This window comes from Hirundo rustica, chromosome 14, assembly GCF_015227805.2.
Source record: "Hirundo rustica isolate bHirRus1 chromosome 14, bHirRus1.pri.v3, whole genome shotgun sequence".
NCBI lineage: Eukaryota > Metazoa > Chordata > Aves > Passeriformes > Hirundinidae > Hirundo > Hirundo rustica.
The window spans coordinates 3,379,492-3,393,815 of NC_053463.1; the positions used below are offsets into that span (position 1 = coordinate 3,379,492).

The 14,324-nt window shown below is 47.5% G+C and overlaps 1 protein-coding gene across 2 annotated transcripts in view; it reads right to left on the reverse strand.

Annotated features, from left to right (window-relative positions):
- NSD1 (nuclear receptor binding SET domain protein 1) overlaps positions 1–14,324 on the reverse strand; it is a 59,502-nt gene that overhangs the window by 14,691 nt on the left and 30,487 nt on the right. For both annotated transcript variants that reach the window (XM_040077979.1, XM_040077980.1), the window contains exons 9-20: positions 14,146–14,264; positions 10,663–10,806; positions 10,150–10,273; positions 9,136–9,336; positions 7,556–7,735; positions 7,068–7,224; positions 6,569–6,774; positions 5,922–6,034; positions 3,521–3,790; positions 2,138–2,254; positions 827–968; positions 317–423 (exon numbers count right to left, since the gene is read on the reverse strand). In XM_040077979.1, coding sequence (XP_039933913.1) covers positions 317–423; positions 827–968; positions 2,138–2,254; positions 3,521–3,790; positions 5,922–6,034; positions 6,569–6,774; positions 7,068–7,224; positions 7,556–7,735; positions 9,136–9,336; positions 10,150–10,273; positions 10,663–10,806; positions 14,146–14,264 — 1,880 coding nt within the window. The remainder of the gene's footprint in view (positions 1–316; positions 424–826; positions 969–2,137; positions 2,255–3,520; positions 3,791–5,921; positions 6,035–6,568; positions 6,775–7,067; positions 7,225–7,555; positions 7,736–9,135; positions 9,337–10,149; positions 10,274–10,662; positions 10,807–14,145; positions 14,265–14,324) is intronic.

Consider the following 14,324-nt stretch of genomic DNA (forward strand, 5'->3'; position numbering starts at 1 on the left):
TCCTCTAGTGCTATGGAAATTGCCATGGTAAGAAGTAGAAAATTTAAAAAACCCCAAAATTTAAAACCCCCCCACCTTTTTTTTTTTTTTTAATTCTTTCAGTGTAAAATAAAACTTCCTGTCATCATTTATAGCAACTCTGATAACTGAAGACTAAATTTTGCTCTCTCAGAATGAAAACTCGAATATTTAACTCATTTCAAGCACTGTTCCCATGGTGACACTGAAATGGTTTCTTCAACCTGAAACCTCTGCAACCAATGAATGATACACATCTGTGCAAAGAGGCGATTTGGAAGAACAAAAACTTAAATACCTTCGGCCTTACTCCTAGGAAGCCACTGCAGTTTGGGGCACCACATTTACAAACGGTCTTTCCATTTCCCAAACACTCCAGATTGTAGTTGAAAGTCAGCTCAGTCCCTGGCACCAAAACAAACCAAAAGCAAGCAAATTATTAATGAATTACAGAGTAGAATGTTTCACTGCTGAAGTAAAAGCACTTTTTAAACACAATGTCACAAATGACTGCCGCCACTACATAAGGACACCAAACTATTAATCTCCCCATAGATCTGTGTAGATTGGAAATTCAGTGCAACCCCTCCCCCTCCATCACATTTTACAGCTAAAAACGGGATTGATCCTTTAGCAGGGCCTTCTATCAACCTCCACTGATGCTACGGCTGTGTGTGTGTTTCATTACAGCCTCATGAATACCCATACGAAAATAAAAGTTTAAATCTCCTTCCAGGGCGCTACAAACCCTCCCCCTTCCTTACAGAACCCCCGAGGCTACTGCAGGCATTGAGCGTGTGTTCCTTACCAGCTTTGATATTTACAAGTGCGAAGAGCCCGACCCGAGTGTCACCATTCACACACCATTTCTGAGTCTCGCAGTTGGGCTGGCAGCAATGGTTCATGAACCGAGCATAGTTGCCCTTTGGCCCAGCATCAATGATTCGATCCTGGAATTGCAAAAAAAAAAAAAACCCCAGAAAACCACGTTTCAATCTGCTGTCATCAACTGCAATCAACGAGCTCTGATGGCTTTGGCAGATCACATGGCAATACAGCCTCCTGCACATCATCCTTCTCCTCAAAGACACAGGGCTCCCAAACAGCCAGGACAGTGCTACTGTTGGCTTTCTGGGAAACAAGGTCTCCCTATGGCATCAGTACTGGATAAACACCACCCCAGCACACTTCCAAGGCAGTGCTTGTTGTTCCAGGCCCCAACTTCTGCTTAAAAGCAAAATAGCAGTTCCTATTTCTTACATACCAGTGTATAGAAGGAAAACAGGAAGAGTGTGTAAGCTGAGGTGCACTGGTGCACAGCTTGTTACAGGGCTGGAGTGGAGAGAGAAGCTGCAACTGAGATTTGCTTTTGTAGCAATGAGTGGGAAATTAACACTTAATGGTCTGCCGCATTAGCCAGACAAGGAGAACGAGATATGGTCAGTATGAACTTGCAGCAGGGGGAGGGGAAAGACATAAAGCAGTCACTGTTATCCTGTCCCACACTTGACAGCTTCCTCCCTATGTCTGCTTTCATAGTTTCCTTCTCACCTTTCCATGGCTGAGCCACAAAGTGTGGAAAGCAGCTGATAAAACCACTTAAACCTCTGAAAATCAGGAGCTCATAGCAACAACCTGGCCTGCAGGACCCTCTGGGGAGCCTGTGTAACTAAATCCATCATTCTACTGCGAACAGCAAGACCTGAGATCTGAACTTAGATGAAGGTCTTGCTGTGCCTATAACTCACATGTCTGAGGGCTGATGCCTCTCCTGGCACACACCAGCCCCTTTCTGGGCTCTCCAAGGTTCAAATGCTGGGAAGGATCCCAGTGTTCCCAAATTCAGCCTCTTACGCTGAAGCAGCATCTATGGTCCTCAGACAACTGTCCTCACCTCTTCTGAACAAACCCAGGCAATATCTGTTTAGACTTTCCTCCTCACCCTGAAATCCAACCTGAGGCTCCTCTTCTACACATTAATTAATTTAGTCCTTTCAGAAGAAATGCACACCAGCTCATCAGCAATGCTTACCACCTTTTTACTAGATGGAGTACCATGCCTTTCCTCCCATCTTTTTACTTCTGTTTAGGAAGCTGGCAAGAGATTCCTTGCACATACCTTGTCCAGTGTCAACATGTAGAAATTGGTAATGTCGTGCTCCTGAGCATAGCGGATTCGGGCTCGGCACTCCTCTTCGTCAATTAGCTCCCCAACATACTCATTAACAAATTCACCCTGCCAGAAAGAAAACAAGCAGCTGGTAAGACATGACAAATTATCTGCAGGTTGGAGGGATGTCCACCTCTGTGCCAGAACTTAGCTCCTGTTTCCTTCCTAAAAATCTCTCCCTATGCTCTGCAGCCAGTTTGACCTATAACCTTCACCAAGAGCCCTGAACCATACATCCGTTTCACATGCACAAATAACTCCAAATAAATTAAATAAAGAACTGTGACCATCAGGTTATTCTTTGTGCCAAAGGAAGAATTAGCATCCAGGGACAGCACAGAAGTTAACCACAAGAACAGCACTTTGGCTGCAAAGCTCAAAGCACTGCCCTAATTGCATTCCAGCTGAAAACAATATCCCTTTGGGGACCAACCACATGGAGCAGCAGGATGCACCTGGGGCACCTGCTCCTGCAGTGAATCCATGGAGTTCTCCTGTGGTGAAGTACTGCACAGACTGTACTCCAGCCATTAGAGAGAACCCCAGCTCTGCTCCACTGGGGGCTAATAGGTCCCCCCACTAAATAACTGAGTGTTTCTGTTTCCAAGCTGGCTGCTGAAACCGAAATGGGCACATGGAATGGCAGAAGCATCTTTTAACTTATGGCACAGCAGACAGCAAAGTTTTCAACAGAACAGACTCATATTTTGCCCCTTTTATTAAGGCAAAATATTTTTTTGCCTCTTATCATGTCATCCCTACTCCTTTTTCAGACATTCTTCTCCTACTACTCTGTTTCACTTCATCCTTTATTAGCTTTGGGGCTCTTTCAGATTTAACATCCATCTCTCTTTGTTCAGCACAGATGTGTGTCCAAAGAATTACTACTCTTTGCATTTAAAAAATACACACAAGTGTTTTAGGTGGAGATAATCAGTTTCAGCAGTAATAACAGCCATCTCCAAGACACTGCCCTTTTTTAAGATCCAAGCCCTGGTCTCTGTTTCTGACACAAGACTCTCATGCTGGATAAGCATGGCTAGTCAAGAATGGTGGGGAGGAATAATCACTGTTCCCCATCTGGAAATCCTGAGTACCATCCAATTGTTCTTACAAGCAGACTGACCACGCAATCACCTTTCTTACCCTGTGGGACATCAACGTGAAAATCATTTTCTCGGTCAGCTAAGCCAAAACACTCTTGGTCAAGACTGGCAAGATTAAATTCATCAATATTTTTTTCTAAACAGCATTCTACAGCAAGAAGTCTTCAAATTCAGTTTTCAAACCAAGAGAGAAGCGAAGAGAGCAACACAGAAGGCGCGTAAGTACCTTCCTGATGTCGGTTTTGGCCTGCAGGCCCCAGCCTCGTGCCAGCGTGCGGAAGATCTGCACCTCGGGGTACTGGCGCTTGGAGAAGCACTGGTTCTGGCAGCGCTCGCCAGCAGGACACACCAAGGGGTGGCACTCGTAGAGCAGCATGCGGTTGATGCACTCCGAGTCCAGGCCGCAGGGGTTCTCGTCCGTGGGTTTGCAGTTGCAGCGCGGAATCTCGGACAGGTCCGCAGTGAAGATCTGCACCTTCCCCACCGGCCGGTTCACCTTCAATGCACACGAGGGACATGAGCTCTTGGGAGCTACAGGATACCTGACAGGCACTTCTGTACTCCACCCCTGCCTATGAGCTGACGGGCTGCTCAGAGTGACTTAGTGACAGCGAGGGGCAGGAGGACACGAGTACAGGCACAGCTGTACTTCTGGGAACGCGATTTTGAGAGGCAGAAGGTTAGAGGAAAGAGCTCGGGAGGAAGCAGGTTCCCCATTAGCATTGCCTGGTGCAGAGTGTATTCTGTGATCCTGGAAGGGCAAGAGGCTGCCAAGTGTCCCCCTCCCATCATCACTGAGCCCACATCCAGCTCAGGTGGCCAGCCCAGTGCTCTTGCTGGGCACAAACCATCCCTGTGATCAGCACCAAACCACTTTCTGCACCAAACTGCACCTTTCCCAGTCTGAGTGTCAGGTGCTTTTCCTCATCTTTCCCTTACTGCCCTGCATTTTGAATGTTACCTTCGAGCTGGTTTGTGCTCTCAGCTGTCACACCTGTGACAGAAGGCCTACCATGCAGTTACCTCCCTACCCAACTGTCCTGCAGATGTAAATGGAAGCCAAACCAGACAAGGCTGGGGTTGGAAGGCCCAAAGAGGAGCTCAGAGTTAAGCCAAGGAGCTCTCTAAAAACCACTCCAGAAGGAAGCAGAGTGCAGCACCAGGTGGAGAAGCGACTGGCGTGTCTGTGGCATGAGCTGGGTCCTTGGGGTTTGGTTAAAGGCAGCGGACGCTGAAAAGCAGGCAACAGAGAGTCAGGACTGTGGAGAGAGACACTGAAGAAAAGCTCCTTGCTGTTCTTTCCCTGGGTGAACAATTGTCTCACTTTCCTCTCTAACACAAAAGGAAGGAATTTTAGCAAAACTATTCCAGCCCCTGTATAAGTTACCTAGTCCCACCCACAGAGTTTCCACATTGACAGCCTGCCTAAGGCTGGCCTGGTCCTGACCCTCCTTTGTTTAAACACAAACCCTGCAGAAATCCCTCATTAATCTCTTCAACACAGTCTCCTCCACCTTCCTCCTAGAACTGCATCCCACTTCCAATCTTCCTTGTCACTCAGGTTCTCCTCTGCTGCTTCCCATCCCTTACCCAGACTCAGCACCTCGTTAAGAGTGGCAAGATTCACAGGACTGGGTCAACCCACCACTGGCACCGCTCTGGCACTGCCACTCCACACCCACACCTGCCCTACTCTCTGAGGCACTGCTGGGAAAAAAACAAAACAGGGCAATGCCTGGACTAGTCACAAGCCTGATGTGATGAAGGATCCCAAGAGTATTTTGCAGCAGCATCTTGTGTGGGTGTTCCTTGGGATAGACTCGGGGTGCTGATCTCCTTAGAAGGAGTGGACACAAACAGCTTCAGCCATTCCACCCTGAAGCCTTCTCCAGTTCACCATCTGCTCTTGCAAACTGCTTTGCTTTCAGAGAGACAAACAGCTTGCACCCAGACCTCAGAAGAGCTGCCATGAGTAATGACCACAACCGTCATTATTTATATAAAAGGGTATTTCAAAGGCTCTAAACTGCTTCCAAAGTTCCTTCATGTTGTGGCCAGAGAGGCCTAAAAATAGCTGTAATGAGAAACTACTTCCTCCACTGAAGCTGCCTGGCCCATACTGTTGCCAGGGCAGTCGGTTGTGCTCTTTACACCGCACAGTAATTCATGCAGGATATACCTGCCTGCCTAGAAATCCTAGCTAGATACATAAAAAGCGACAGAAATCAGTTAAGCTTTCATATTTTGCCACATAAAAAAGGAAAGGAGCAGACAGAAGCAATAAAAAATCCTGCACCACCTGGTTTGCCCACCTTGCCATCAGCAGCACAGAGCATTTGACCATACTGAGCATTACCAGCCCTCTGCCCTGAGTTCTCAAGGTGGAGACACTTCCTTCAGACCACACAACTGACATGGATGGCACAGACATGACCAGATCTGTTCCAGCAAATCACAGCACTGCTGTTATAGCAGCACAGCTTGCTGAGGATGGAAAGAGGATCAAAGAAACCTTCAAGAACAGCCAGACATCCAAACATCAGAAATGTTTCTGTATACCTGTAAATCACCTGCACCGACAGCTCAAGACTTCTCTTCTGCACCTGCCCCCCAACACCTCCCCTCACCTTGATGTGTTTGTACGGAGGAGGTTTCTTGTCGTTCTTTTTGTCTTCCTGAAGTTGTCTCAGTTCTTTCTGTGCCTTCAACTCTTCAAATCTCACTGCAGCTTCCTGAAGAGCTAAATGAGAGAACAGGCTCTGTTATAAGGAACTGCCTCTGATCACACAGAGCTGGGCAGCCACTCTCCACCCAGTGCTCACAAGGTTTAACTTGCAGGGTGAAGAAAAGACCAATGCAGCAGGGAAGTGCAGAAATTACAGTCAGGAGCCTGCTCATGGTGATGAAGGATCCCATCTGTTGGGTATCTTTGTCTGCCCTCTTGGGCAGATGCCAGGCAGCTGCATCTACAACTCTCAAGTGAACTTTTATGTCAAGATAATGACTGCATTACACAAAGGGAAGCTGATACAGCAGCTCACTAGAATTCTGAGATGTTATGTCAGAGCTGGACAAGCATTTGAGATCTGCATACCCTTCTCCACTTCTGGGAGTCAAACAAACACTCTGAGTATGCTGGATGATACATAAGCAGCAGTTCATGCTACAAATCTAATTTAACTTCAGTTTTAAGAAGACATTTTTATCTGCTACAAGAATGACACTTTTCCAAAGAGTAACGAAGAAGGAAAGACCATGGATGAAGACAAGTTACCTTTTTTGTATATGCCATCCACGCCCTTCCCCATCTTGTCTTTGCTGCTGACATCACCTTCCATGTAAGGGAACACACGAGCCTGGTGGGTCCACAGGTAGTCCTTGGAGCCAAAGAACAGCACAGGGAACTCACCAATGTCATGTTTCATTTTCTGGATGTTGACAGGAATTGTCCTAGGATGGCAAATCTCAGCTGGCCACCACCTGCAACACAGGGAAGGGCAGATGAAACCTCTGGCTTCCCAACCTCCAGCCACCTCAGAAGTATGCTACTGCATGGAGACATGGGAAAAAGTGTGTGAGGGCTACCAGCAAGGCTGGTGGGGAGAAAAGAGGCTACTGGAGGAGGAAAGCTCACGTTTTACCAGCAATGTGCATGCAAAAAAGCCAGAGGCTTGCTGCAATGAGCCCTGCAGACAGGAGCAGCTTCTCACCTCCATCACTATGAGCACTGCATGAAGAAGGGATGGGGACAAATCTGTGCTATCTTCACCTACCTGTAACGCCCAACCTTGACCCAGACTACTTCTTTGTAGTGTGGCTTTTTGCCTGCCTTGCAATCATTACAATACCAGCTTCCCTCTGGCATCTCAATGTTTAGACACTCACGGTGAAACGCTGCCGGGCACGACTCGCAGCATAAAAGGCTGCCCCCTGCAAAGAGAAGGAGGAGGAACTTATCAGTTGCTGTGCAGAAACCCTGCACTCCCCATTTCCAGACAGACCTGGAAAAAGGGAATGATGCTCTCCTGCAAGCCCTTTTCAAAAGCTGGGCCCTATTCATGATAAAAAAAAGAACCTTTCTAAGGATCCAGAAAAGATCCCAGCCTGAAGATGCACTTATATGTGGAAAGACAGGGAGGCAATCTGCTCTCTGCAGTTCCCACTGGGACATTCTGGATGGGAAAAGCTTCTTCTGCCCTTTGCAATGAATTCTTGCCAGGGCATTCCCTGGTGCCAGGGGACCCAGGGCTGACATTCTCACCTTCTGAGCAGACAAAGCACCAGCTGACGTTGACATGCTCGTGGTTGCGGCAGCCCCTGCGCGCTGTGAAGTGGTTGGGGCAGATGATGCTGTTGGAGGCCAGGACCACGGAGCCGGCGGCCAGGCAGAAGTCATTGGAGTGATACGCGACCGGACACCGCACACAGCGCATCAGGCGACCTGGAACCCGACAGCCACCACATTGTCAGCCTCTGCAGGATCACCACTCTTTCCTACTAAAGCTAGGCTCTACTCATACCTAAGATCAAAATGAGCTTTGGAGAAGGAAGCTGACCTTGAATTTTTATGATTATATACTCACCCATGATATATTCACTGGATTCCGATTAAGTTATTTAATACAACTGAATATATATAAAATTATAAAATCTGTAATGCCTATACCGTAGTTAAAATTGCATTATTTTGAAATGAAAGATCTCCTGCATGCCGTGCAGAAACAGTTCAAGAGTTCACAGACTGGGACTGCTTCCTATCATACACAAATAATTACTAAATCAGCTCCGACAGTAATTACAGACGGGGTGTTCCAAGTGCTTAGCTGCACATACTGAAATCAATCCATGTAGCTTCTGAAAACACCAGCACTTGCCTCTTGTTTATCAGATTTTACCCTGAAATTCCAGAACTTCCAGGCAATGCAGACTTCCCTACAGGCCTAGTTTATGTGAGGTTTTTGAGAGCCCATTTTCAGTTCCTCACAGCAGACTATAAACAGGAAGAAGAGGTGGGAGAAAAGGGGTAAATGTGACCACCGAGAAGCAGCAGCCAGTCAACAAATGTTCAGTGTGGAAGTGATCGGCTGTGGGCTGCAGGCTTTTGGCCTTGATATTGTTTTCTACACCAAATAATGATAAATGGGAACAAAAAAGCTAACTTTGACACAGACTCTGAGGATAAAAATAGAGCTGGTCTTATTGTCACTCATCTTAAGATTCCAAGGATTAAAGAAAGGCAGCCGTAGAAGCAAACATACACAGCAATCACAAAAGTTTTAAGTTTGATCTTGTGAGGTAAAGGTCAAGGTACGGCTGCAAACAGCTCAAACAAATGTTTGCCTGGGAAGCTTAGCCCAAGGGTGTCTCTACTACAAGATGAGAGTTTACATAGAAAAGAAAAGGGTAAGTAGAACAATATCATAGTTTGCCCTGTGCTGCTCTTGATGCTGCCGCGTTGACAGCCCATGCTGCTAAGTAAGGCACCATCTGCAGCAGTGGCACGGTGAGGAGCAGGTGGGAGAAACACGAGCGTGTCTGTACAGCTCCAGAAATTCACTCAAAAACCCACTGAGGCCTGAGGCAAGGCTGGGCGTGCAGGAATCCGAGCCTCTGGATAGCCTGAGAACATTCCAGCTGCCATGTCCAGCCATGGGGAGTGCTGCTGAGCCTCTGACACCACCGCTTCCACTCCCCTGGGAGCAGCTACTCCTCAGCAAACACAGCCAGTGCTGTGGCAAGGACACAAAGGCAACAACGCAAAGAATCGGTGAACCGGGTGGACTCGAAACAAAAAAACCCAGGTGACTGCCCCGCCCAGACCACCCTGCAAGACTCGGGTACCTTTAGAGGCAGAGATGTTTGCTGGGTTAGCAGCATGGCAGGTCATGCAGATGTGCAGGGAGCAGCGGAAGCCCTTGTTCTGCAGGACTGTGGGCGGGTATTTCTGTATGCAGGCTTCGTGGTAATACTTCCCACAGAGGGGCAGCAAGCACCGCTTCACATCCTCCCCGGAGCTCTTGCACACAAAGCAGGTGTGGACCCCTGGAGAAAGAGCAAAGCACAGGTCACACAGGAGGGCTAAATGAGGAGCTGATGCTGTCACCAGGCTGCCTAATAGCACAGCACAACTTCCCAGCCTGCTACACCCATCCCAGAGCACAGGTCTCTGCACCAGGCTGGTTTGGCTTGAAGCCGTAGTAGAACTCCACATCAAAATAAGTATTATAACTGAGACTTCAGGGCAGGGAAAAAAGAAAAAAAAAAAAAAAAAAATCAATAACCCTACTTTGAGATTCCCCACCCCACCCCCGCTTTCTATCCTGAAAAAGACTCCTCCTCCCCACCAGACCCCTTTCCATAGTCCTAGGTAAGAATTTGTCTCTTTCTCAGCTCATCATGGACATTCACTTCTTTGTACACCATGTCTGAATCAACAGTAGGGCTGGTAAATATTTGAAGCCATTATTTATGACTTCAAATCAACAAAGAGTAGGTTTAGATTAAACATTAGGAAAAAATTCTTCTGTGTGAGGGTGGTGAGACCATAGCACAGGTTGCCCAGAGTTGTGGATACCTCATATCTGGAAGTGTTCAAGGCCAGGTTGGACAGGGCTTGGAGCAACCTAGTCTAGTGCTCCTGCCCATGGCAGAGAGGCAGAATTTAATGATCTTTAAGGGCCCTTCCAACCCAAATCAACCTGTGATTCTATGATTCTACTTGGAAAGTCATTATCAGACATTGAACCAATTATCTGAGGACTGAGAGCTGCACAGCAGCCCTACAGCAGGCACATCACTCCAATCAAGGAAGCAGCAGGTAAACCAACAGTCCTGCACTCACAGAAGCTGCCCTACCTGTGGAACACTCATTGCAGATGAATTTGCCCTTTGGCATCTCGGAGAGCCCAAGGCACTGCAGGTGGAAAGCACCACAGCACTGTGCCTCACACAGCAACAACTCCCCCGGCTTCTCACAGATCTGTGGGAAAGAAACACAAAAATTGAGCAGTTTTCTTCCCTGCAGCACCCCAGACAGCAGCAACGGCCCTGGGGAAAACTGCTACCTTTTCCCTGTGCCAGTTAATTCAGGTAGTTTGTGTATAACCACTGTCATTTACCATCGACTCCCTGATATCCTACACTGGCTAAAATGTATCTTACACTGGTCATATGTCCCTAACCTCTGCAAACTTTAAGAGGAAGAAATTGCAGGAAAAATGCTTGATACGAAGCACAAAAAGATGGTTAATTCTACCGTAAGTACTTGGAGGCTACCTGGGCTTACCTGGGGCACCAATGTCTCCCAGAACTTACACAAAAATACTTTACAGTGGGATAGTTTCAAAGAGATTTCTTTAAGAACACTACCTGACACACATTCTCCTTGAGAGCTGCTCCTCCTCCACGCTCCCCCTGCATCTTTTTGGACGAAGGCACTCCATGGTCATTCTCCGACCCCTCCTCATGACCCTCTTTGGGGCTTGCAGCAGACCCATGCACCAATGTCTCCCCCTTTAAAAAGAGAAAACTAGAATTAGCACTGTCTGTAGCACCCATCCTGACTTGGAAACTACGAATTCAGTCACTGAGCATTTAACGGGTTTGGTAGGTGATCTGTGAGTTACCCACCCTGGAGAGAGCATCCCCCATCCAGTTCCACCAAAAGATTTACAGGAAAGGAAAGAAAAGAGCTCTGTAGTTTACTAGGTGATTAAAAACACACACTCAACACAGTTATCTCCCTGTGCATAACTCCTCTCTGAGCAAGGAGTCAGCCCTGAATAGAAACAAATCAGGTAGGCTAAAAAGTCAGAAGCATCCCAGTATCTACTTGCACTGGAAACAAATGAAAAACCTCAACTTTCACAGCACCTTCCATACAATTTTTCCTCTACACTTATCTCAGCTTGTCCTAACGCATGTAAAGTATAAACGTAAAGGGACTCGAGGCCCTTAAAGAAAGGCAGCCAACCCCAAAACGAGCAGCACAGCAGGGCATTTACACCTCGTCCTGACTGAGGTGTGGAGACCCCCACTGTCCTGTAACGTGCACCGGTGAAAGAGCATCCTAGGGAGAGGATGGGTTTCAAATGACAAAGGCCCAACCACACACTCATGGGCCAAGTCAAGGATCCTGCCATAAGGCTTCCCACAGCGCCCATGGGACCTGGGCAGGCACTGTTAAGAGGGGAGAATAGCAGGTACCCCACAGACACTTGTTTCTCCCCCAAATACAGCTATCCTGCAGCTACACTCAGCAGCAGTGCCACAGATTTTGTCAGCACAGGCAACTAAAGGCTAGGAAACATCATCCTGCCAGCTTCCAGCCCACTTGGGAGGTCTAGGGAACACTTAAGTGGCCTCACCAGCCCCAGCTGCCACTCCAGAGCAGGTACAATTTAAGGACCATTAATACTGCACCAAAGCGATGCCTTTAGCTACGTGCTTTGAGCCAGAACATTTTAAGGACTCTGCTACTTTTAAATATGCCAGCTCACTGCAGGGAGCTGAGTGATCTCAGTGCACAGCTGCCAGGTCCTCCCTGGGTCACCAAGCTGCAGCCAGTGTGTACCCAGGCACAAATAGTACACCTGAGAGACCTTGTGAGGAATTCAAACTGCTGGCAGAAGCAGCAGCCATCACTCCCACAGCTCCAGGCCTGCTTGGTGCAGGCTGTCCAGCTAACAATCACGAGAGGGAGCTTTGCACCACTTGCTGTATGGGAAAGTCTGAGCTGAACTGAATGCCTTTTGAACACATTCTGCATCTGGGCAAAAAAAGGACATAAAGATCTTCTAAAATTTAAAGCTGGAAGAACCTGGAGCTAATATTCTGCTCAGATAATGATGCTTTCTTTGCCTGGAACTGTTGTTTTTCCCCCTTATTCCCTGAATGTAGCAGTATGATTTTATTTGTGGACACTTTAAAGCCAAGTGCCTTCTGTGGAGCAATGATGCAGAGATACACTGAGGGTACACTGAAGTACACAACATAAAGATGAACAGTATAAACTGACTTTCTTGAGAGAAAAAAAAAAAAATGAAACCTCCTTCCTCTGCCCAGCACAAGCCTGCAACTCTACATACCTCCTGCAGAAAGAAGGGCTCATCCTGGGTCTTCTTCCAGAACTATCCCTGCTGCTGTGTCTGGCACAATCCCAAAGCCTGACCTGTTCTTTAGCACAGCCTGACCTTGGCTCACAACCCTGACAACCATTTCAACAGCATTTTCCATCCCATTCTGTCAGTCTCTTACTGCTCTGATGTGGAAAATTTGCTCTCCTGGCTCCACGGACGGGCAAGGTCAGAGAAAGCTGCTTAGCTCAGCCCAGGCTGCCAAGCCTTCCTCTGCCCTCTTTTCCTTGGAATGCAGCTGGATCCAAGGCTTCACTCTGCTGTATCATCAGACCATGTATTTTTCCTAGCTAAGTGGAGCTCCTTGCCCAGTGTGTGCAGTCACTGAGGGACCAGCATGCTCTGAATTCCACATGAAAGCACAACTGCATCTCCACAGCATCCCAATACTCACCAGAACACAAGCACTCACCTAAGCCAGGGGATGAGCACCCGCCACAGCAGCTAAAGAGACACAATTACACAAAAAGGGATGCTGGCAAAGGTGCCAAGCATTGACTTCTTTTTTTTTTTTGGCATGGTTTACACCATACCTGACTTCTGGTGGTACTCAACACAGATGTCTACAGCTGGAGGCACTTAAGACTGGGTTTCCTCTGCAGTGAGTGGTGAGTACAAGATTCAGAGCCATGGCCTAGACATTTGCTGCTCTGAATTTCCCCTCTGTTTGTAGAGAATTTGCTGTCTCTTAGAGCATACAGGAGACAATGTTAACTGCCCCTGCCCAGCACTGGCCAAAGTATTTGTACAAGCTGTTTTAAAACATTAGTCCAGCTGAGCACACTTCAAAAAGAACACTAACACCAGCACAGGAAAGCTTAGATGGAACCATGGGTATTACCTCAATTTATTAACTTTATCAGAAATGCCCTTTCCAAAATGCAGCAGGACAGCTGGAACTGTTTAAAGTGGTGTGAGGTTTGTGTTCTCCTGTAAACTGTGTTACAACAACAAATATAACAATATTTATCTATAATTGGCTCCTGAAATACATACTGACTATCCTGCCTGCTGCTGAACCTGGGCCACTGGAAGTGAGAGGCGATGGTGAGAGGCCTGGAGGTGTCCTGCCTCTCCCAGAAAGTCTTGCTTCCCCTACACTTGCTGAAAACTGGCTCATTCCTAAAAGGCAAAACGTGCTTGTCAGAGATATTTGTAAGCTGACCCTGCCAATACGTAGCAGAGGGAACTGCCTCAGTTATCCCCTTCTGCTGGATGGCAGAATGCAATCAGAGGCTCGTGAGAGCAGTCACAGACAGTTCCCCCCAGCCCCTCCATGGGGTTCTTGGCTCATCCTGGCGTTCGGGTGCAGAAGGGGCTGAAGTCCAGTCTAGCGCTTGTGCTTCATACCAGTGTGTGAAAGGGCAAAAGTCCCACCCCCAGAGAAGACTTTTTACCGCAATTTGATTTTCTGAGGTGCAAAGCAGGATGCAAGGCAAAACCTGGTTCCATGAATTCAGAACAGCCTCTCTAACAGAGAATTAGTTGAGTAGCAGTTTGAAAACAGAGCCTGAGTTCCGCATCATTATACAATAGCTATTTTATAATATATAGCCTAACCCCAGCTCATGCAGCTGCATCAGTGGGACAAATTGTCAAATGACAGGAGAAAAGATGCCTCTAACTTAGGCTCTGCCAAGTACCCTGGGAAGCATCAAGTGAGCTGATCAAGTGAGCAACACGTTACAGGGATGAGAGAACAAAGAGCCAACACTACCTCAGAGTGTGGAGTCTCCCCCAGCCCCTCCTCATTTTTCTCCTTCTTGGAATGGACTGCAGCAGAGGTATGGCGCTGCCTCTTCCGCTTCCGCTGCTTCTCCAAGAGCTTTTCAGAAGCTGGGATGCAACAGAAAGACCATTCAAGGAAAATGCACAAATAATTCCCTTGCTGCAGGT